This window comes from Dermacentor silvarum, chromosome 3, assembly GCF_013339745.2.
Source record: "Dermacentor silvarum isolate Dsil-2018 chromosome 3, BIME_Dsil_1.4, whole genome shotgun sequence".
Taxonomy (NCBI): Eukaryota; Metazoa; Arthropoda; class Arachnida; order Ixodida; family Ixodidae; genus Dermacentor; species Dermacentor silvarum.
Window position 1 is genome coordinate 94,696,045 of NC_051156.1, and position 24,840 is coordinate 94,720,884.

The window sequence follows — 24,840 nt, forward strand, 5'->3', positions numbered from 1 at the left end:
AAACTATAATGGTGGGGAGGCAAGGTGCCCCTCCCCACTAGCTTCCTCCATCCGGCTGCTGATTGTGTTGACTCGTTCAACTATTTAACTCTGCTTCCTGTGTGCTCTGATAGCGTGTATCAAGCCGCGGCTGTTGGTGTTCAAGAATGGCACTGCTACAACTGCAAAGAGGGGTCATGGGCGGCAAGTGATATGTGAGCTCCACCGAGGCATCACTTTGAGGGCCCCAAACGGGACCTTTTAAAAAATGCGAAAAGGTTGCTGCGGCAGTCTCTCAGCTAGAGAAATCCAGAAGAAACACTGGGGCGAGATTGCCACTTACTTCTTGATGGCTTGCACGAGAAAACCCCACGTCCATCAGCCTTGCTTGCTTTACGTGAAGCTTGCCGACATCCTTCTCCACGTAGTGCAACGAAAGGTCCTTTGTGAAAACGAAGCCCTGGAGAGACTGCAAGGCCTCCTGTGAGGGCAAGGTCGAGGCAGCCTGCCCAACCAGGTCATCGCTGCCATCGTCACTGTTGCTATCCGATGTAAGCATGTTCGCAACGAACACCTTATCGATTAGAAGTTCTGATGTTTCTAATGCGTCATCCACGCGTAGAAACTCTGCGAGTTCTCATGCATTCTCGTCGACTGCAGACCAAAGTTCAGGCATCACTTCGTCGGTGGGAGCTTCGCAGGCTTCGTATAAGTCACTGCTGCCTCGGACAAAGTTGCCTTGTCCGGGTCACCATTAACTGTCGGAGCTAACATGAGAAAGATCCAGCCCTGACAGCGTTGAGTTTTCGAACTGATTTTTTTTATTCTCGCTCTGCACCTGCCGCGCGGTCGAATGCCAACTTCTTTCTTGACAGGCGCCGCATGCTGAGGCGCTACAAAAGCATGCTTTCCTAAAGCAGTTCTCCACCGTAGAAGCACTTACTTCAGACCATGCACCAAAGATAAACTGTACGGCCATAAATAGATTATCTTCAAGTCTGGTTGCTCCCTGCTTGTCCGGCTAGCCATGTCCATGCACAAGACTAATTTGTTCAGGACACAGCGATGATAGATGACCTTAAAATTGGAGATCACGCTGGTATCCTTGGGCCGTCGTGTTCCGGGAGGTATCCAGCCGTCATGTTCGGCGGCAGGAAAAAACTTCCATGCTTGAGAGGTCGGGCATAAAATGGTGGGCACTACAATTATCTAGGATGAGTGCCACCTTCCTCTTAGATCGCTCGATATGTTGATTGAACTCCAAGAGCACTCACCAAAAAGTTCTCGCATCATCTAGTCCTTGCGGTAGCTAGTACTGGTATCCTGGCAGCACCGCGGAAGCAGCAGGGATTTTTTTTTATTTCCCAATGACAAATGCACATACTGAACAACGACAACACCACAGACGTTCGAGCGCAATCATACAACGCAACAATGCAAGAGACTTTATATCTGCAAATGCAGCTCCCAGGGGGGGGAGGGGGGCAATTCTGAATACTTGTTGAAAACTCTAGGTCTCCTTAGCTAGCTGATTGGTTGAGAGCGCCGGAACGGAAGAGACCGAGAGGGAGGACTTTCGTTTTTATTATATTATATGGGCAATTATATGGACACTCCAGGGGCATTTCTGCCGACGTCGTCGTCACCGAGAGGTTCCGTATAAAGTCTCTGGCCGATAAAATCATCGCTATGCACTGTATACTCTATGTGCGATTCGTCTGTGGACCCGGGACTAGTCAATGGTTATGGGTCCAGTAATGCTTTTGTATTTTGTAAAGTATGTTCTAAATAAAGAATGAATGAATGAAAGCGTGCGAGAATGAACTGGTGATTGCGCCTCAATCGCGCGCACACAAGAGCGGGAAGAAAGCGCGCTGTCTTTCAGTTGCGCTTAACGTTCCGGAGGCAGGGTAGGAGGGAGGGGGGGTTACTCCGCACGCCCGAGCGACCGCCCACGCCCGCCAGGCCGCAAGGCTTCGGAGGGAGGGTAGGGATGGGGGAGGCCGCGTACTGCGCCGCGCGGTCGTGCCCGGGCAGCAGTATCTTAAAAGGCATCTGCGGCGGGGGCAGAGTCCTTCCTCTATGCGCTGTGTTTTTGCGGCTTAATTCCCGTTGGTGCAAGCACTGGGACGAAGGTCAATTTTCTCGCTGCTGCTGCCGCGCTTACTCACTACAGTGTTCTGACAGCGACTTTCCACGGTCATTGAATGAGATGCGTTCATGTTAGCTTGTGCGCACGTGACACCATGCTTGTTAATTCAGTTCGTATGCCCATGTTTACAAGTTTATATGGTTGATAAACCTGCTATCCTTACTTCGTATAGCTGTCCACTAGTTTGCTATCGCAATCGATGTTTCGCCTTTCAGGCGAAACTGCGACATTTCTCTATATTTTTTAATTTTATTGCGGAGGCGACGACGCATCGGGTTTTGCCCTTCTTTCTGCGCACACCTCTTCTTTCTTTCACGCTTCTTTCCGCAGACGTACCAGCTACCCGCTTGGAGAAATGCCTCTGCTGTGCTGTCAGGCATGCCTCACGGTTGCACTTTCCAAGGTCTAGTACCGCAATCGTCCGCGTTTACCGCCAGCTTCCCGGCCTTTGTTTCTGGCTCGTGGTGTGTGTGGCTACTTCCCGCCGGCATCCATGGCATCCGTAACAGCATGCTTGTGGAAGGTGGCCCGTCGCACTCGTAGCTTCCACTGCATAGGCACAGAAAGTTGCCCCGAGCACAGCAAACTTGAAGACCGAGATGTGGGCGGGTGGTCATAGAGGTGGGTGGTCGGCAGGAGTGGTGGGCGGCAAAACCACCACTCCCACCTACCCTGACGATGGCATTGTTTGGCTCATGCAAGACCACGCGAAGTCTCGGGGAGCGGTTCTTTTTCTTCACCATGACAAGTGAAGAGATTCAATCAGAACTTGAGACTCAGTCAAGGACCCCAGAGTTTTCGAGACTAGAGAGTTCATCAGAGACTTGCTGCTGGAGCAGGAACGGCAGTTGGTGAAGCTTGGTAGCTACAGGCTGCCCGCCAGGACGACTTTTCGCCTTGTGCATGTGCTCCTTCACTAACCTGATTTACTGGCAGAACAGACGATGAAATTCAGGAGCTTTAGTAGAGTCGGATAGTTGTGGCACTTGAAGGAACTTGCTAGCAGGACAAGGTAGTGCCATGATTATTGATATTGTCACGAGCGGCGATCCTGTGGTCGGTGCTTAGACACTGACAACGATGACAGCGTGGCTTTCTGGTGTGCACGCGCTCTCCTGAACCATTGCTGTAGTGTTGTGCGCCTTCCCTTGTAAATATATTCATTGTATATATATTCTCCCCGTAACATCTTTGGTGGACGTGCGGGGTAAGCTCACTACAAAACTGGGAACTAGATCTTCGCAGCGGACGGTGTGTTGCTGCCACCACAATGACCTACCAAGCGACCCAGTGTGAGCAAGACCCATCACTGGTAATTCTCGTGCACCCTCGTGATCCCGGGACATTCAACGGCACAAGCGGCATGGGCGTCGATGAATGGCTGGCAGTGTAGGAGCACATCAGCCGCACTAACAAGTGAGACCCGACGATAATTCTTGCAAATCTCATCTTATATTTGCGGGGCACTGCGCGACTCTGGTTCGAGACGCATGAGGCAGATCTGTCTAGTCGGGACGTCTGTAAGCAGAAATTCCGCTATCTATTTGGGAGACCTATCGGACCACAACTAGCTGTGGCCAAGCAGGAACTCACAATTCGTGCTCAGACGTCCACAGAGCCGTACATCTCGTATATTCAGGACGTGTTGTCTCTGTGCCACAAGGTCGACAAGGACGTGCCGGAAGCGGACAAAGTGGGACACGTACTGAAAGGCATAGCCGATGACGCATTCAATCTGCTACTGTGTAAGAACTGCTCTACAGTGGAGTCGGCTATAGCTGAATGTCGTCGTTTTGAGCAGGCCAAAAGTCAACGTATCACTCACCGCTTCGACCGACTTCCCAATACGGCTGCCACGTCCTCATGCAAAGGTTTAGCCACGCTTTGGTAAGTGCAAGCTCCAGAAAACATCACCAGAATCGTCCGTCGAGAACTTGAGGCCATGGCAACTGTTACCCCTCATGACGGTATGCAAAGCAACAACCTGGCTACGATTTCGCTAATTCAGGCCGTGGTTCGACAAGAGGTCGTGAATATGGGCATTTTACCTACCTTTGATAACGGTCGTGCTGCTACCAACCCGGTCGCCCCTGTTGTCGCTGCTGCAAGACCGAAGATGATTTTCAGGCTTTGTCCACATAGCTGATCAACAGTGCCACGACTCATCTTTGGGGCCTATTATAGACTGTCTCAACTCGCCACATCCTGACCCTTCCCTACGGATGTTTGTGCTCCACAACGACACCTTACACCGCTACAACGCCCGGCCTGACGGGGCCGAGCTCTTGCTTGTTCCCGTGCATCTTCGCTCTACTGTTTTGTGCCAGCTTCACGATGCACCGACGGCCGGACACCTACCGTAAAATTCCGAGCAAGCGCCCCCACCCGTGCAAGAGCCCCCCCCTAAATTCACTGCCAATATCGAATTTCCGCGCCGTTCCGGGAAAGCGCCCCCCCCCCCCCCCCCCCCGCTTTTGCACCAACACTGGCCTGCCACATCCAGTTCACGAAAATAATGGCAAATTTGGCAAATCGCACTGATGCGCATTGGGGCGCCCCGATGGGCCATTTATCGAATCATAGTCGTACCCGCGCGCCCCAGTGGGCACACGAGTGCATCCGGGCGAACTGCAGCTGGCGGTCTGTAGTTCACGGACCGCCGGCCGACGGCGAGATCTGCCTCTCGCACGGCGCAGAGGAGTTCCCTGCGGCACAGCGACGTGACAATTCGGCGACAGAGGAGTGGTCGCGGCTACGCTCTGGCATCGCCGGCAGCTTCACCGCTGCTAATCACTCGCCACCGATATCGTCGCTAGACCTTTTTCAGTTCACTTCGAATCTGTAGCAGACGGCGCTTCAGCACGAACCGCCGACGCTCCCAAGCAGCAATGTTTTGTTACCGCCGTGGCCGCTTTACCCTCTCCTCGCAATAATTTCTCACGGTGAAGTAAACATGCTGATATTTGCGGCGCCACCAGCTGCGATACGAGCATGGCCGAGCCGCGGTTCGCTGTCCGCCGTCGGTACCCATGGACTGCAGCTGAGCTTCACTTGTATCGGAACTCTCATTAGCGCTAAACGTTTCACCGTGGACATATGGTTTTTAATAAAGTGAACATTACGCGTCACTTTACTCTATAGCGGATATAATTTTGCCTGGAATAGAAGCTGCATAACCAATAACCAATGTTCGTGTCGCCGGTCGCGGCAACGCGCCGGTGCAGCGTCGATGCGCTCTTTCTGTAGTTCTTTCGGTGGTTTTGAGTAACGGTGGTTTTGAGAGTGATAAACACCACTAACAAATCTTTGGCTTAATAAAGTTCATGTTCAATAAAATTTTAATGCTATTCCCACTGCGCTTCTTTTTTTTTTCGGGAAAATTTTGTCGTGGCCATCTTGAATTTTGGTGCCGTTCCGGGATAGCGCCCCCCCTAACTTTGCCGGTAATTTCGACTTGCTCGAGGGGGGGCGCTTGCTCGGAATTTTACGGTAGGCATGTCACACACGTATGATCGCATCCGTAGGTGCTTCTTTTGGCCTGGTCTCTACCGTTCTGTGCGACCGTATGTTGCGGCTTGTGACCTCTGCCAGCGACACAAGACTCCTGCCCTACTGCCTACTGGCAGCCTTCAGCCCCTCGATATCCCTGATGAACCATTTTTCCGGGTGGGACTCGATCTTCTAAGGCCTTTCCCCATGTGAACCACTGGCAATAGATGGGTTGCAGTCGCTAATGACTTCGCAACGCGGTACGCTGTTACACGAGCACTTCCCCCCAGCTGTGTTACTGATGTAGCCGATTTCCTTCTTCACGACGTCATCCTTCACCACGGTGCTCCTCGTCAGTTAATCACGGACCGCAGCTGCTGCTTCCTGTCTAAAGTAGTCGATGACATGCTTCGTTCTTGCTCGACCAATCACAAGTTCACTACTGCGTACCATCCACAGACAAACGGCCTTACTGAACGCCTCAACCGTACTCTCACAGATATGCTTGCTATGTACGTGTCTGAGGACCACCGAGACTGGGACATTAACTTGCCTTTTGTGACCTTCGCCTACAACTCTTCTCGTCACGACACAGCTGGCTACTCACCTTTTTATATACTGTTTGGCTACAACCTACCATTGCCTATGGACACCATACTTCATCCTCACGCAGACACATCCTCTGCCTATGCTGATGATGCTCTTGCCCATGCTGACATTGCCCATCAGGTTGCCCGCGATCGCGTGTCGGCTTCACAGGTCAATCAAAAATGTCTCTATGACCACTGACACCGGGAGGTGAACTTCCCTCCAGGATCGCTCGTCTTGCTGTGGTTCCCGTCATGTTGCGTTGGCCTATGTGAAAAACTCCTCCCGTTATGCTGGCCCTTACCGCGTCGTACGCAAAGTCGCTAATGTGACCTATGAAATCGCTCCGCTAAATCCTAAGTCAGCCTCTGTGACATTAGTCATGTCTCGCGCCTTAAACCGTACCACTCTCGGCCCGGGCCCTAATTGCACCGGGACGGTGCTTCTGCCGCCGCCGGGTAATGTCACGAGCGGTGATCCTGTGGTCGGTGCTTGGAGATGACGACGGTGTGGCTTTCTGGTGTGCACGCGCTGCGCTCTCCTGAATTATTGCTGTAGCGTTGTGCACTTTCCCTTGTAAATATATTCATTGTATATATATATTCTCCCCGTAACAATATGGAGACTTCGAATGGCATCCAAGCCAAGGAGGGATGTGCCTTCTTTCATCACTTAAAATGTGACAGAAGCGACGTTAGCGTTGTACCGGATGTTTCTGTGAAGTTTCCTATGTTGTAGATGCATTGATTGGAGTAGTTCTGAAGGACGATGTGTGATTGTAAAGGTCTGGTCCCTGGAAAGTACCGCTTGAAGTCTGGCTAGTTCAGAAATTACACGGTTGCACCGGCATCTACAAGGAAAGTGATGTTGGTTTTGCCAATTTGTGAAGGAATCTTCAGTGGTGAAGGATTGCTGGAGCATTCATCAACAGTTAAAATTGTAACTGTATTGGTTACTACGCTGTCTTGAACTTGCGCAACATTTTCTTGAGCATTCCTGGCATTATTTGATGAGCGGCATGGTGCTCGGAAGTGGCCTTGTTTCCCACAGGCTGAACAAGTCCGGTTGTGGGCGGGGAATCCAGGGAAATTCACGTCATGTTGACGAGATCTCCATCGGTAACATATACTAGATTCGGATTGGTGTGGGTCATCATGTCTTGCAGATTCTGGTTGGGGAGAGGAACGGGTGTCATGTTGGGGGGGGGGGGGGGCTGTGGCTATGTTGCTTTCTTCCCAAGTCTTGTCCGGGAGGACAGATGTCATGTTGCCTTTGTTTTACTGAAGCTGACCGTCCGCGGCATCTTGCTTACCACCACACTGATAGTCGACCCTTTGAACTTATGCATTTGAGAGCTTGCGCATGTCGAGTTCATTACGTTCCCCTTCCTTGGGGATTTGCACTGCTTGGTGCAGAGTAAGCGTTGGGCCCAACTGTTGAAGCCAACATTGCACGTCGCTGAAGAGCTGATTGCGGACGATAGAGTTCGCTGGGGGAGAACGGGGGGGGGGGGGGGTTATGAAATTCCATTTGCTGGCCATAGTCTGTAATGCGGAAACGAAGTGAATGATAGATTCACCGGGCAACTGTTTATGCATCTTGAAGTAGTGTCGCTCGTGGACTTCATTGCTTGGCGCCTTGAAGTTGTTTTCCAAGAGATTCAGTGCTGCAGTATATTCATCCTCCATGTCCCCATCCTGAGTTCCCATGCTGGTCACTGCCTATATGTAGAAATCTTGTAGTGTTCAGTCCATGTCCAGGCTTTCAACTCCCAATGCATTGAGGGGGAGGCTCTTAAAAACGGGCTGGGCGGCGTACTGACGTCGACGTACACCTTAGCCCAAGGTATGGGAGGAGGCTCCGGACTTTGCAGAAATGGCGGCAGAGCAATCGCAGTAGTCATGGTAGAGGTATGGGGTACGGAGAAATTACAGCCAGCAAGCATTGGTGCAAACCAAGTAGAGGCCATGGTAGGCCTAGTGCAATATCGTGCAAACTTCAAACAGAGCGGTGCCCCTAGCGGCGCCCTGAAGAGGCAGTGATGCGAGCATAGTACTGGCGAAAATTGCTGAAGAAGTCTGTGGAAAGAAGAAATGGCTCACATATGCACGACGGTTGCATTGCTCATTCTCGTCACCAGTTGTCGTATTGCTGACAACGGCGACAGACGGCATTTGGCAAGCAAAGGAGTGCACAAGCGTGCTATCGACAAAGCTATGTCAGACCAGGCTGCGAGCTGTGCAGGAACTGATTTTAATATGCGCAGTCTGTATTTGGAGCTCTGTGACGTTGCGTTACACGAACACTGGGGGCGCACTGTACCATCCTCTTAAAACCAAAACCCTTGATCCAGAGATCTGCAACACACTAAGTTTCATTTGAGAGGCAACACTATATACTTTTACCTGTCACTATGTTGCGTGTGGCAATTTCTGTTTTCTACATGCGGAAAATTTTTTTTTCATGGATTTCTTCCAATCCTCTCTGCTGTACTGATAGCAGCAAATCTCCGCCATATGCTGTAGAGACGCAATAAATGAGAGCTATAATATTGCCAACATCCCTCTCAATCAGCATGACAAATTGGTCACCCAACAAGTGGTAAAGAGTGAAACTTGCTGCCAAACAGCCGACTACAGTCCGGGCTGGTTGTGAGGGTCTCCGTCGTTTGAACTAAACTCTGAAAAACTCTGACAATCATCCTAAGAGTCGCTACTACTGAAAGCATTCGAAGAACCACTCGAGGATGCAGTAGTGCAAGACAGCTTTTCACAATGAAAGGGTTCAGTCTACTTAATGCTAGTCTACCTAATCTACTAGTATGTGTGTAGTAGTAGTGTAGTAGTAGTAGTAGTAGTAGTAGTAGTATACTAGTAAGCTAGTATACTACTACTGCTACTGCTACTACTACTACTACTACTACTACTACTACTAGGCAATAGGTACCTTTACAGTACCTATTGCCTTAAAAGGTACTGAACGAAGACTGAAGGGAGCAAGCATACTTTCTCAAATTTGGATTTACAATTGAATTTAAGACCTGACTTGAATGTATGTTGCAAGGGAACAGTCCTCCTCATAAGCATAGAAATGGTGCCATATATTCCTTATCTAAGGTGGGGCCTCCCATGGTACCTTTTCTTGCCTATGAGCTTCAGCTGCCTTTGTTTCTTTGAATATTTGTCTAAGTTGAAATTTTGCCGCTGCTTTCACCAAACATTTCACTAATATCTTGGGTATGTACTAAAACAAAATATTTTGTTCAATGTGTCCGCCTTTGGCCTTAGTATAATCTTACAAGCGTGTTCCAGTGATGCCTTCAGGGCTGCCACATTGGTGTGTTGAAGGGCATGGGCTTTCTCTTCCTGAGTAACCCACTGTGATGCAGGTTCTTAGGTTTGGAATGGGTCACTGAGGCAGAACCTCAGAGCACCCAAATAACGACAAAGCTGTTTGTTCACGCTGACACACAAGTCGTTTAATGCCACAAACATTTAACATTTAAACAACACCTTTAACAGCTAGAGAGAGCATTAGCAGGAGACAATACTAATATGCACTAGTGCAGACAGGAACATGCAATAGTCATAGCACAACAGTTCACCATTGCATGATGAGTGAGGTGCGACGATGAGGCAAGCGGCGTGAGCTCGCCGAGAAGGTTTAGTGACAATGTGATGATGGCTGAGGGCAGTTGTTCCAGCTAGCCGAAAGGAAGCAGGCGCCCCAGCAGAAATCTTCAGGATGAAGTGGCAGGGGACTGAGCTGTCCTGGCTAGGCAGCTGTACGGGAGCTCGGGCCCACAGCCCGACCACTCACATTCTGCCTACTGGTGCAGTCATCCACAGGCCTCGTGGTAGAAGTTAGTGGCCTGGCACAGTCGTGAAGCATAGGAAGGCATTGGCTGGTCCTTGACAGGTTGTCCCATTTGGATGAAGTCTTGGTGGCATGGGTCGGGAACCCAACAGTCCTTCTACAGCATGGATGGATGGATGGAAACAACTTTATTCAAATCCGGCGAAGTTTAATGACCCGGGCTCAGGTCTACCATGAGGGGACTTCGAGGCCTTGCCTCGTCGCCACCTCCCGGGCCCGCTGGGCTGCCCACTCTTGTGTCTTGAGGTTGGAGCTGCGCAGAGCGGCGGCCCACTTCGACGCAAGAGCCTTAGGAGCTACTGCCATTTTTGCTGCTTTAACAGGACACTCCCACAACATGTGAGAGTGTCGCTCTAGTTGCGTGACATAACTTGCAAATAACACTCGGGTATTGCGTGGGGAAAATGTGCTGCAATTGCACCGGACATCTACAGCGCGGCTTCCTGGAACTCTGTCCCCAACAACACGCTTCACCCTTTTCGTGTCTTCGTGGCCTCGCACTTCCCCAGGATTGGTCTGCTTCAGAGCTCAGCATTCTTCACCGATTGGTTCACTTGAGCATCGTGGATTCCTGCAATTGGCTCTTTTATTATTTTTTTTTGTGCTGCACGCCCTTGTGCTTGGCTCTTTGTTGTCGTCGTCTCTTTACAAGCGCTGCACCGGCATCTGCGTGTGCACTCTTTGCTGTCATCTTCCTTTTCATTTTTGCATCACTTCATGCACATGCTTACGTAACACTTCACTAATCACACCCACACACAGAAGTCCATAGTGGCACCTATGGCAGGTACATACCCGACCAATAAATCACGCAAATATGTCTGGACAGCACCTTTTTTTTTTTGCCAATACCTCAACTACGTGCATGAGCTTCCATCCCAGTATTGGAAGTTCACACATCTTTATATTTGAATGTGCAACGCGAGACGAGGACGAAGACGAGAAAGAAACAAGTCTGCATCCTCGTATAGTGTTGCGCATTCAAATATCAATCAGTAGCAACTCGCAAAACTGTCAGTTCTTTTTTCACACATGGCACACAAAACGTTTTATTTTTTCTCGTTTAGTCGTGAATTGAATTAGGCAAAGCAGTAACCTGGGTGGTGAAACATTGTGCTCGTTCATCCCTTCTATGAGAAAAACTTATGAAACCACCGATGGGGGGGGGGGGGGGGGCGTGTTCGTGTTAACATGCTGCGATGTCTACACTCCATGACGCATGGTGCAAACACAACATCGACGCATTTTTGCGTTTCCGGAACTAAGGGATGGTGTGACGGACCGCAAGAAGTTGTCGCCGAAGTTGAACGGTCAATGAGCACTGCCTCCCACAATAGTAGTTTTGGTTAAAGTGTTTCAGGTGTGAGAAAAGAGCAAGATCAGGTGGTCGTTTGTTCATGCTGTGTCGCCCTTTGTGCAAAGTTCTTACCTTGTTTTCTCAACGCGCAGCCCATGATCCAGAAGCATTTGAAGAGCTATGATGAGTACGACCTCGTCAAGGCACAACGTGTGAAAGTGTGGATGCTCCGTAATGCACTTGGACCATGGGTTCTCAAAGTGGGTTCCGCGGAACCCTGGGGTTCCGCGAGCCACTGATAAATTTTCCGTGGTCCCGCGCATGCAAATTAAGTGGCTAAAACGGCAAACAAGAGGTGTGCTCGATCCACAGAACTTCCATTATCCATGCTCGAGTGTCAAAAAGCACATCACAGCGCATAACGGCAGTGCGTGAACTGCGCAATAAATCCGCAAGCAGCTTGTAGCCATCCAACCTCCGAAAACGGGCAGCGCGCCTAAGCTTTCACACTTGAATTTCGGAGGCCATAACTTACTAACATGCGCATTTCTCCCGTTTGTAGATAGGGTAGGTGCCAATAGGGTAGAAGCCGAGAGCTTAGCAGGGTTCCCCGGAACGAACATGCTTGAGAACCCCTGATGGACAACTGCCTCCGAATTGCCGCCTGGTCTCGTGGCACAGGCTTCGTCTCCGTCCACAGGCTCCGTCTTTGCTGTCATCGCCGCTGCTGTCTTCCTGTGACGATGGTCGATCTCGCACTCATAAAGGTGTGTCACCATACGGCTCAAAGCCTAAGAGCCGACTCTGTTCTAACAGACGACGCTGCAGCTCGGGAAGGTCGGCCATTTTTTAATTGCTCGGTTGGTGTGCGTGACGTCATTTGGCGCCGCAGTTGAAGCAGTATGATGCTCCGAACTTCGGTCAACTATGGCTCAACAGGCCTCGCTGCGTCACCCTGTTGTGTCGACGACAGAATTCTTTATTGGCTGACGTAGATGACTTGACCTGTAGAGTTGAGGGGAACGCACACCGGGAAATCGAAATCGTTTTTATCGCCATTAAATCAACCCGCTTGATAAAACGAACCAAGGTATATTATAGAATGGAGGGCCAGGATTCCGAATACACACGTTGAAAATGTTTGGAAGACGTTTCGCGGCCCCTTTAAGTTGGGAGAGTTTGCTGATCACGCTTCGAGTGCAGGCATGTCACTCAGGCATGTCACATCACTGCTGGCTCTTTGATTTGTGTGCTCAAATGCCGTCCAGCTCTGAAAGCACTTACATGTCCTCCGAAACTGTGGCCAAAACTTCGTGTCATCCACCCAGTCACTGTCTACGATATCCGTTGAAACAACAGAGGTTTGCTGATCCACACCGGGGGTGTCATGCACATCCACTGTAAACACAGAGGCAAAAAAGGCAAGAAATGAACGCATCACCATGTGATCAAATGAGGCGGTGCCCATGGGATCACCATGAAAAGGGTCTATACTCTTTCGCACGCACAAAGATGATGGATGTTTCCACACAAGCCACTCCCATTTGCACTTGAGCTGAGTGAATTACTTACCGCTGGTCTCCAGGCACCCACCACACAGTTGTTTTGCAAAATATTTCCAGGTTCATGGGACTTGTCTCCAAAAGTAACTGCACATAGCAATGCCATTTGGGCTTTCCCCCATGGAAGGGGATGGCTGCTGCATAAAACAAGACCACACTGTCTCAGTTCAATGTCCATGTGGTTTTTTGCATTCTTCAAAAAATGCCTTCTTTGCACATATTTACACAGAGCGTCTCATTTCATTGCATCGGTAGTGGGGTATTCTATCTCATGATGTTGCTTACCAGAGATGGGGTATCATGTGACCACATCTGCCTAACATGTGTTCACCAACAGTTGCACTCTGCATCATAGACACAGTTATTCCCTTCCGGCACTGACGTAACTCGGGTGGTTTCCTCTGCAGCATTGTGACACTCAACTGCTGTCACTTCATCAGCTGAAAAGTATGGCACCACGTCCAATGTTTGTATGATGTGAAGCCACCAATGAGACATAATTTTTGTGGCTTCAACACTATGTGGTGGCTCTTGCACTCTACACGGCAAAAAAAGAAAAAAAACTCTCAATGCACCGTTTTTTTTGTGGCTTACCATGTAGAATTACCAAGGTTAATGTTTTTAGTATCTTTCTGTCACTTTTCAGTGATAAATACATGATCTGTCTCCGGTGCACAGCTGGTTCTTTGCCAGGTGTCCTTAGCAGAGATGCCAAAATTTTCTTTTAATTTTTGGATTGCCTGGGGTAGTACCACTGTTTCTCAGTCAGGTACAGTTGTGGTGCGGGATGTACTATATATAATGTGGAATACAGGTCGACCCCCTTGTCCTGAAGGATAAATGATAACAAAAAGAGTGTTCGGCACAAAACTTTAATTTACTAATAGCATTTGAGTCATTGGCTACTCGGTCGTTTAAACTGTCTGAATGCCTGTTCGACGATTATTGCTCTTTCGCTGGCTGCATCCCATAACATGTTGTCCTTGGTGTTGTCTAGGTCTAGGGAGTTGCTAATAAAACATTTGTGAGCATGCACACTACCACATTGTCGGGCATCGAGCGCCAAGCCTGGGACACCCATGTGCGAACTGTGGCAAGAGGTCGTCTGTAAAGTAGTGCAGTTGGGGTTCTTGGGCCTTTATATTACTGTGAAATACTGTTTTTGCTTCAATGTCTTCTTAAAGCAGGCTAAAAATAGGCCTTCTCAATGGGAAATGTGTGATGCAGTCACTGTCCTCCAAGTGCTGCCAAAACAGACACTGCCACTATTTGAGTATTGGGGCTAGTTGCATGCATGCTGACCACTTACGTTTGAATTATTAGGTGAAGGCCAATTTTAGGATCAAGATAATGAAAGCTGCCCCTAGGATTGTATGGGTGCCAGCTGGGACTTACAGTTGGCATCAAATAACTGAAAAATTCATTTATCCAGAGTCAAATTAACAAAAGTCTACTGTACTTAAATTTACTCAACCTCTACAACATAACTGCTCTCAAGTGGGCTCACAGTTTGCATAAAAGTTGAAATTGGTTCTGCAAGGTATATGCTTCTGATGGTGTGACTGATTTCATGCTTTATTACTTTGTCCTTATCATTCAACTTTCTTTTAAAAAAACATTGTCATTGGAATTGCAACCCTTCCACATGGTTCTTACATGGTGCATGAACAATAGATGTGACCTGCTCAAATACAGGTTCATCTGACAACCTGAACATAGGAATAAATCCTATGGGATTTTCCCAGTTCATTAACACTAATGGTGAAACCAGTCACAACAACCTTCTTGTATTCATTCTGCAATCTTGTCCTCCATCCCTTGAGAGTGAGTGTGTATTCTGGCATAACTGTACAGTGTACGCTCAGCCTACACCCACTGGTAATGATGAAATCACTCTGGTTTCATAAAGTTTAGGCATTGGCAAAAAAATGAAAAATTTCGTGACAATTTTCTGCTCTGTATGTCTTGTAATGCTCACGAGTCATACGAGATGGTCGTCCATGTTCTGATAGGGATAGGCTGAAAAATTCAGCAAAAGATCCCACTCCCTAACACAGTCAGCGATATGCAAGAAAGAATGGGTTTGAAAGTGACTTTCTCTTTCCCATAAAGTGCCTCGTATTCATTCAGAAATAAAAAAAAAAACGTGCTTCTGTGCTGACTTCAAAAGATCAAAAGGCACACTGTCTGCAAGAAAGATATGCATCACGCATGTGAATTTCATCCAGCTACTATAGTATGGCTGTGGAAGTATTCCAAGTAGCACAATGGTGAAAAATGTAAAAGCCAGTTGTGCCACTGAGAGGACTTCCAATATTTTCTGTGTGCAAGTAACCTTAGAAGGCGAGGCATCTTGAACACTAGTGGTAGCCCACTCAGACGATCATCAGTACAAGAAATGCTGGCTCCAAGACCTTCTTGCACCTTCTTGTGGTTGAACGACATGAATGGTGTGGTTCGAAGCGAACGGGAAACTTGAGAAATGCACGAAGAAAAAGAACATTGGTTCCCTTTACGTCCAGCACAGCGCCTTATGGAGACATCAAAAACGAGACATCAAATGGATACATCAAACACTTCACATCTAGTCTTTCAGGAACTGCACTGGGTGCACCCTAACATGGCCATCACCTTTTCATACAACTGCACCTTTCTGTTCACGCCAAGCACACCTGTAGGCTCCGTTGAACTGTCATATTCATTATCGTGGCATGTGCAACCGTGTCAACAACACATGGCCCAGGAAACATGTACACGGATGTGTTTGAAAAGCCCATCTTATACCCTCTTTACACGGTCACCCTGAACAGCCATCGAAATCAACGACAGTTGAACTTTCAAACTCGCATTGAAGTGAATGACTGTTAACTGCGCTTACATGAACTTTCGGGTTCAATTTTGCTATCACGTGAGCACGCTGAATCGAGAGTAATAAGCGACAAATTATTGCATATTTGCTTGCTACTTTTGCATGGTTATCTTTAAAATCTGTTTTATTTTTTATTGCGCTGTAACACTTATCTTATTTGACTGCAAAACATACCTAATGGAAAAAATTTAAACGCGAATTCAAGACGATCAAGTCAGAGCCGTTAGATTTTTCAGTTGGCAAGACACATGTAGCAAGCGTACTCGTGTCGTCGGTAGTCATCATCGTGCCATACGTTTCCATGTCATTTGCTTTTGCTGTATGCATTTCGAGTGCTGAGAGGTTCTGAAGTGGTGCGGCAAGTGAGCTTTCAACAAAATTTTGTTGAGGTGGCCAATCAGTGGTGACAATCACGATGATAGTCTCCTCCTTCTTATCGCGATGCACCAAGCCTAGTTGGCGGCAAATAACAGGCAGCTGAAGGCCCTGGAATTGCAAAGATGGCTGTTAAGAAGGAAAAGGAAAGCAGCGGAACGCCGTTGTCAACTGCTAGCTGCATTCGCTGTTGGACTGTGCTCGAAGGAAAAGAGGATATGGAGCCACTTTCGTCCTCCTTCATGGTATGAGACCACAGTGCCGAACTTGAGTGACGACTTCAAAAAAAATTTCAGGGTGACCCGGTCAACTTTTTCTTATATTTTGTGCAAGTGTCAGTCACTGGTAAGGGCAGACACCAACATGCGGAACGCAATCCCTCTGCATAAACGTGTGGCAGTCTTGCTGTACAGGGCAGCAACGTCAGCTGAAGAAAGAACAGTCACGAATCTTTTTGGCATAAGTGCAGCGTCGGTGAACATTATATTTCATGAGTTCTGCTTTGTTATTGGGAACAGTGTGTACTCTCAGTTTCTGAGGATGCCTGCAGTTGACGCCGTGGAGGAGCACATTCGACAGTTCTCGGCAGTGTTGGGATTCCCACAGGGGTTTGGTGCACTTCATGGGTGCCACATAAAGGTGTCCCCTCCAAAGGAGCACACCCAAGACTACTACAACTATAAGGGGTGGTATAGTATTATTCTTTTGGCACTTGTAGACCACAATTATAAGTTTCTTTTCACTCTTTTCACAAATGTTGGCTCACCGGGCCGTAACCATGACTCGAGAGTCTACAATCGCTCATGCTTACCTAGAGTAATTGAAAGTGATCTTTTCTCCAAGCCTAAAAGAGTGATTGAAGAAGTTGTAGTTGGTGCCATAACACTGTGTGACCAAGCCTTCCCGTTACTGCCAAACTTGATGAAGTCGTACTCGCAGTGGCATACTGATGACCCAGCTGTACAACTTCACAACTACACGTTGTCAAAGGCAAGACGGGTGGTTGAGAATGCCTTTGGGTGACTGAAGGCAAGGTTTCGGATACTGAAAGACTCGAGTGTGGTATTACCAACGCAGCTCATATTCTGCACACGTGCTGTGTGCTGCACAATATTTACAAAGACATGCATGTCCAATGCGATATGCAGTGGAACGATGATGAAATGACCAGTCTGCTGTCCCAGCCATTTTGCGTAAGCAACGCTGCCACTGTGTCAGGGAAAAGAGTCCGTTGTGCCCTAGCAAAACACCTTTCTGTCAGGTCCTGACTTTGCCACCCTGTCGAGAGCCAGTTTGAAACCTAGGTGACCAAATTTCGATCATTGTTGGCTACTGATGTGCCAAATGACTGATTACGCCCCCATATGAATTGAGTGCCAATTCTTAATTTTGCAGGTGTTGTATTCTTGTATGCAGTTGATAATCTGGTAACCTACGAGCACTTTACTGCAGTGCTGTCTGCATTTGAATGGCAAAGAATGCGTAGTCTCTCTGGAATGGCACTGTTCGATACAGCGCACTTAATTTTACCATATTTTTTTAGTGTTGTGTACCGATAATGAATTACAACAGAGTTCAGTGCTGCAAAATAGGTTACTGTGTGTGGCTAATAGCGTTCATGCTTAAACATGAGCCACCTATGAGAACGGCAGTTTTCGTTTGATAAAAATTAAAGCACTGCCGATCTCCTTAACCATATGCACACTCAGACACATGCCCTCACAGCCAAATAAAATTTCATTCCTTGTGTGCACAAGCAGTAAACTTTGTGAGACAGCAAACATTTCAAAAAACCACTTCAGTTTATTAACGGCAGATTGCCATAATGATTGCCCAGAATGGACACAAGATTTGCAGCTGCAACGCCTTCTTTGCAAGCCTGAGCTCCTTCTTTGCCATTTTATTAGCCCGTTCTGACTCAACTTCAACAAGTTGAGCCACTCGGTCAATAGCCGATGTGTGTGACCGCCTCCTGCTGGCACTGCCACGTGTTCCCTGTTTAGGGGTGGCATGCGTTGTTTGTTCCGGAGTGGCTTGAGGGCTTGCCGGCAAGACTTCTGAATAGTCCTCCGGAGTGACAATATGGGGGGTGTCCGCCCGTGCTTCTTCCCAAGACGCTATTACTTGAGCCCCATCCTCGGCTTCTGTGACCACATCCACCTGAACAGAAAAGATCAAATATGTCATACTTTGTAACACTGTCATACTCTTCAGTGAGCATCAATATATTTCCAGCACTGCCACATTCACTTGCTTCTCATTATGTTGCAGTTTATTAGCTCTTTGCACTTAGGAATTGTCCCTTACTATGTGAGGCTATAACTTGCAGCCACAACTCGCCGCTCTTTATTTCAGGAAGAGAAGCCCTAGTCCAGTTTGCACATTTTGAGCCCTTCACTGGGGAATACTATGATGCAAATTAACAGCTTGTTTCCTCTCAGGCATGGCAAAGTTATTGAAGAATGGCTAACAATATCCTTGCTAAACAGTGAATTATCCTTTTTTGGACATTTGTTTCCCATGTCACTATGACAAAGACATGTGCCTTTTTTGTTTTGATGTTCTGCTTTTTTTTTGTGGGCGCTACACTGTAGCTTTTGTTCATTTGTTTGGTTTAGTGACGTCTGTTAAAAATGTTATTTTCCTCTGGAATAAACATTACTTTGAAGTCGGCGCCTGTACAGTTGTCTTCTATTTTAATCTCGCCTTCACTGTAACGTCAACCAACTCCCTGTTGTTTTCTCTGAACTGTATAAATGCATTCGTCAATAATGCAAAAAGTGCATGTATATGGTGCACACATTGCCTTGAAGGCCTACGTATATTTAGAACATCATGCATTTGTCATGATACATAGGAATTACTCCAACGCTTCTTACATCATATAATTGTCTCACCTGCAAGCTCTCTTCTACGAGGCTGAGGTCATTTGTCGGCAAAGTTCCTAGAAACCTATGCAGGCGGCTGTAGTAAGGCCAGCTCATGGGTGCTGACCCAGTGGTCGTCTTGCCCTTTTGTCTAAAAAAAAAAAAACGAAACAAAAAAGCACAGATGTGATATGCCAAACACAGCTCTGAATTCAAAAGTTTTCGCACAGCATTTTTTTTATTGCCCTGCATAACAATTGACGAGTTGTCAGGTACAAAAAGCGTGGTCTGTACATACTGCTTGTGAGCAATTGTTTAACATTTGATTGCTATTATTGCTGTCCTTCCCTGCACTTCACATCTAAAAGCGAAGCTTTCAAACAATGTATACCTATGGACCCTTCGTGTGCTTTACGTAACAAGGGTCAGCAAATGATAAGGTTGCATGTCCACAGCGTTTCTCAACAACCTAGCTTCCTGGAAAATCCATCGCACAGTTTGATTCATACAATGTTTGCGTGCGCGGCGATACAAAATTAGTAGGGCAGCAACGTGGGCCGGTTGGGGTAGCATAGTTCAAATTCTGGAAGACCAGTGCTTAGACGAGATACAAAGAACAGCGCAACATGTGTACCCTTATTCTTTGTGTATCTCGTCTAAGCGTTGGTCTTCCAGAACTTGAATTCCAAAATTGAAATGCTCGTTGTGTAACCTGTGGCGGTAATGTGGTACTGTTGTATTCACAGCACAAGCTAATCAGCCTGACTGCCTAAAAGTGGACTGTACGAATATTGTAGAACGACCGTATTATTCTCTACAACATGCATTCGAAATATGCTGCGTCGATAATGTGACTACGGCGCGTAGTCAACATCGTAACCACCACGAGGCCTACTGTTGCACAAGGATTGTTGCACGCAAGGCGTACGGCACATACCGAAATCTAGCATGAGAAACATCCGTGCACATGCGAATTATCGTCTTGCCTGTACTGTTGCCCCAAATTTTCGATCTTGTGGCGCAGCTGTTTGGAGGCCACAGAGGTCCTGCCGGCCCCCTTGTTGAACTGCTCCGTCATGGCGTCATAAACGTGGGCATTATGCTTATGAGCGCGCAGTTGTGGCAAATAATCTTCCCAAATATTTATTATGTCCGTCCTGGACATTGTCCACACGAAACACTTTGCAGCATCGGCAGCTGCGGGTGGCATGTTTTCATCCACGGAGGCTGCCATTTTCCCGTCTTCGTTCAGGGACTGACTGTCAACTGAGACCCTCGACCTCCGTTGAGGCCAATGATCGTGGAGATGTCGATGACAGTTGGAGTTGCCGTGTAAATTCGGTAAACTGCCATTGACATATACTGCCATCAGCTCAATGGCAGTTGAGAGTGCTTGTGTAAATAGGGTATTAGTTGGCCCAGCTTAGGCCTTCACTTGAGACAGTTCAACTTGTCTACAAATGGCTTCATAAAACAATTCATGTCAGGTTTTTGCTCATCGAACCACAAACCTGTCGGCAAGACTTGCTTGACACAATATTTAAATGGCAATTCATTAACCTGCAGCTGCAGTGCCCAGACAGAAAACTTCTGCTCAGGAAGTGGAACCCCATCTTCTTTTCATGACGGAGAAGTCATCTGTTCCTATCCTGAGTTAATTGTATGCCATGCTTTGCTTTATGTTGCTCAAATCCAAGGTCCATTCGTTTTCTTTTTTTTTTTCTGAAGTGATGAGCCATTATCCTGCAAAATGTCAGGTATCAGTGATTCAAGAACAAGGAGGTAGGCACACTCTTTTGTCATCTCTTCAACGCTGCAATCTTCATTGCAGGAAGGGCAATGTATCTGTGTTGCTGTGTCTGCTTTCCCAAGAAAACACATGCATAGTTGTCAGGGGGATTGCCACAAAGGCAAGCAAATGCCTGATAAAGCGTCAACACTTTCTTGCAGATGTGACACACTACTCAGCATGACAAAAAAAAAAATAAAGCAAGGAAAAGAAAAGGACATACATTAAGCAATGTGCAACGGGTGGAAGCTGTAAATATGTTTCACAGACATACATTTCAGATATAAACACATAAAATTAATATAATGTATGGAAGAGACAAGACGGGCAGAGCATGGATCACTTTGAGCTGCTCTTTATTTCTTCTCGCGCTCGCTGTCTTAGTGGCCGAAGCCAAGTGCCACTTTTCTTCATTACACTGAGCCACGCTGCAAGTTTCCTTCGCAGCTTGCAACATGTGACGCACTAACTTGGCATATGGAGTCGATGATGTTGGCTGTGACGGTTGTAAGGGTGCACAGGTGATGAAAGCCAGTCACCAGGACTGGACACATCATCATCATTGAGGCCATGGGGAAGTGAGTAGTCGCCGTTGCGCTTTCCAGCGCCCAAACAGCTTCTCTGGCAGTCGGCACTGGCTGCTGTGCTCCGGTCGAGGCTGTTGCGAACACAACACAAGCCTCAAAATGCAGCTCGCGTAATAACAGCTTGTGCTGCCCTGCACAATGTGGCCCTCCTGCGACGAGAACCCGAGCCATTTGGTCTCCATGTACCACCAGCAGATGCCGAAGTGCCGGAAGAAATACCTGCCAAGAGCACCTGCCATCTGTTAATGGTGTGGGGGACAATATACCTGGCATGCTTGCACGGCAACTTCTAATCCAGAGAAGTTTCTCGTAAGCATTGTTGTTTCAAATCCACCTCAGTGTTTCTGTATAGTAGGGGTGTGCGTATAGTGATTTTTGATATTGAATTGAATACGAATTGTCCCAAATCAAATAGTTTTCCAATAATGAACAGGCATTAACACAATATAAGACAATGTTCACATCCTAGTATAATTAGGAAACTTTCTGTCATTACATAGCACGTTATGAAGCGCTGTTTATTAAAAGCACAAATGAAGCATAAAGAGCAGACAAGTAGTTTTTTTGCATGCACAGAGCTCTTTAGAGAGTGAGAATGGTCGCATACCTGAGCGACGTAGCCTGTTGCACTACGCGAGTTTTCATGTTTTATGTCTATACTATGCTCGAGGCAGTGAAAACTTGCCATGCTTTTGCTCCAATTTTGTTTTAGTTGACGTTTTGAAATATTAAATAAAGTTCTGAATATTCACTCCCCTACTAAATAGTTGGGTCATGGGTTCAGTGGATATGTTGTGCCGCATTTGTATGCCGCTATAGATACAAGTGATGAAATGGAAAAAGACCATATGTGGTAAAAACTCTACTGCCCAGACATGCAGCCTCAGGGTGGCATGCAGCCAAGTGCATGCTGCGATTTCTTATTCCAGGTGCCATATTATTATTATTATTATTATTATTATTATTATTATTATTATTATTATTGTTAGTTATTTGGTTTGTACACATATAACACAAGGACACGAAGGAAATAGGGAGCAAGCTAACTGCCACCGATTGGGGCCCAACGCCTGCCTACTCTTTCAGGAGGAGGGAATGGAGGAAATGAAAATACATAAGGCTTTACCACACCTTCTATAGCCTTTTTTTGGCATTTTCACAAATCTACGTGAGAAAACTGCACTATATCATCTCATATTCTGTGACCTATTTCACAATAAAAGCTTTAATCATATTTTCAGCAACTCTGTTCAAGTTTACATTCTTTCGTTCATTGCACTCAATTTGGCAAGCTCAACTTGCTTCTGAACTCGCAAAATTTTCATTTTGTGCTCTTCATTTTTCTGAAGGTTGTTGTGCTCCTCCTCCATGAGGCGCATTCGTGTCTTATGCTCCTCCCAGAGCAAAGCAATCCTAACGTCATTTTCAGAAGACGGTGCTCTTTCAAGGAGTGCCATCCTGCCTCTGGGTGGCCTCAAGCTTGTCTCTCTGGCGGGCCTGTCAAGCGCATTTTCTTTGTTGGACTCATTGTCCAGAAGCCCCTACGCAGCTGCATTTTCATCCCCATTGGGTGCACATGTACTGTTAGTGACGCCATAACTGTCCATTGACTCGTCGTTCTGGAGGTGGCCAGGGCTCCTGTGCTCCTCTGAAATGATAAATTCAACATGATGCTCATCATGCAGCACACTTCGCGCCACTGAATGTAAATGCCACAAGAAATGGCTTTCAGCATATTCAGCTAAGGGTTTTGAAAAAGCTTAAATGCCTTCTAGAGACATATGTAACTCCTACTCACAGCACAACAAACAGGCTGGAAGTACCAATTTCCCAGACATGTATACAGCATCAAAGCCTCATAAACCATGATAAACTGTGAAGTGGTTCCTCCCACTTTTCTCACAGCAGATTGCCTTCCAGTTTCATATGTTGTGTTTCATGAAATAGTAACATACTGTAATAGTCATACACCGATTCCACTTCTCCTGTTATCATCGGCTGCAGGAGCTGAACAACAGGCTGGCTGTCTACTGGGGGGAGATAGGTTGCTCCGTCTGAGTCATTTTCATTTGTCATTCTGGTGGCCATGTGACCAGCCACAGCCCCAACCAATGCTGATATAGGTGTCATGCCTGCAGTGGCAGGTCCTCCTCCTAAGAAAATGTGTAACAGTTATTACATTCTATGAAATACATTGAAAGTACTTTGAGTGGAGCAGTACACAATGCACGCTGAATAAAATTGTTCAACACATTTGCTTTCGAGCAGGTTGCTGAAACTGCTGTGACCCACTTTTCTCTCACGTCATTTCCAGCATTAGCATGAGAGGTGCATTGTATTGCATGCTGCCACATTTCCTGTTCCCTAATCTTTTTATAGATAAGGTTGTAGAACAAACAATTTTGCACTGTAGTGCACTGCTTCGTGATGGTCGAGAGTGACACAAACTAGTCGCCATGTCCTGTTGGAAATGTGAAGCAGGTTCTATTGGCATGCATGCAGTCCTGCAGAGGCTACTATCAGATCAGTTTCTTTTGGGTCTTTGGCCGAATGCAAACAGCGCAGCTTTGATTACAAGTGCTGCTACAGCCTTTCTACAAGCCACTGGGCTAAACGCATGGCTTTAGAGATGCCACAACATGAGCTTGTTTATGCGCACCTCCTTATATCATCATTCATCAGCTCTTTTCCTCCCTGTCCCTTTTTCCCAGAGTAGAGTAGCAAGCCAGAGCAAGGTGTAGCTCAGGCCGACCTCTCTGCCTTTCTGTGCATAAATTTCTGCTTTTCTCTACAGAACATGTAGAATTTTCAGTGGACAGCTTCTTTTAGGCACAACTACGTAACGGGCACTAGGTGTGTGTACAGTTTCCGCGCCTTGTTAACATTGTTACACAAGAGCAGTAATAGCATTTCCATTACAGTTTTACCTCCACCAGCAGAACACTGTGTTATATAATCATGCCACGTAAAATATATTTCTAGTAACTCTGTGCATTTCTATAAATGTGATAAATTTTCCTACTATTTGTATTCTTGTAACCCGCATTGCCTTTCAGTTTCGGATCTTTAGAACGCTTGTGGTATTGCATAAAATGGTATTGCTGTATTGTGGTTGCCATTTCAAATAGTCATGGAGGTTGTTTGGAGTCTTGCCAAAATGTGCGTAGCAAACTGCAATGTACTGTTACAAACAAGTAGGCAGGCTATTATAGTAATAGGGCATTTTAGGACTTACGAAATGTGATTTGGTGCAAAGTTTAGTCAACTGGAGCCTATGTGTATCTGGTCACACTGAAATAAAGCCTCTCGAACGACATGACTTTTCAGAGCTGTAGAATGAGCATAATATATATAGCTTGAACAGCACACTTGTTGCATAATATACTTCAAGCCTAATGCCTAGCGTTCAA

At 46.9% G+C, this 24,840-nt stretch overlaps 1 protein-coding gene across 1 annotated transcript; it reads right to left on the bottom strand.

The window, feature by feature from the left end:
• Positions 1–21,464: 21,464 nt before the first annotated feature.
• LOC119444567 (uncharacterized) lies at positions 21,465–23,946 on the bottom strand. Its single transcript, XM_049664651.1, has 3 exons — positions 23,344–23,946; positions 23,023–23,078; positions 21,465–22,971 (listed from the first exon to the last, which is right to left on the bottom strand). Exons 1-3 carry the CDS (start codon positions 23,558–23,560, stop codon positions 22,687–22,689), a joined length of 558 nt encoding a protein of 185 aa, XP_049520608.1. The 5' UTR covers positions 23,561–23,946; the 3' UTR covers positions 21,465–22,686.
• Between the last annotated feature and the right edge of the window lie 894 nt (positions 23,947–24,840).

Excerpts from the sequence above, each read along its gene's own strand:
- LOC119444567 (XM_049664651.1), bottom strand. The coding sequence starts at position 23,560 with ATGACACCTATATCAGCATTGGTTGGGGCTGTGGCTGGTCACATGGCC. Across the intron at positions 23,079-23,343 it reads ACAACATATGAAACTGGAAG|AGGAGCACAGGAGCCCTGGC; the intron begins GCAATCTGCTGT and ends TTATCATTTCAG. Across the intron at positions 22,972-23,022 it reads AGTCAATGGACAGTTATGGC|GGGCTTCTGGACAATGAGTC; the intron begins GTCACTAACAGT and ends GCAGCTGCGTAG.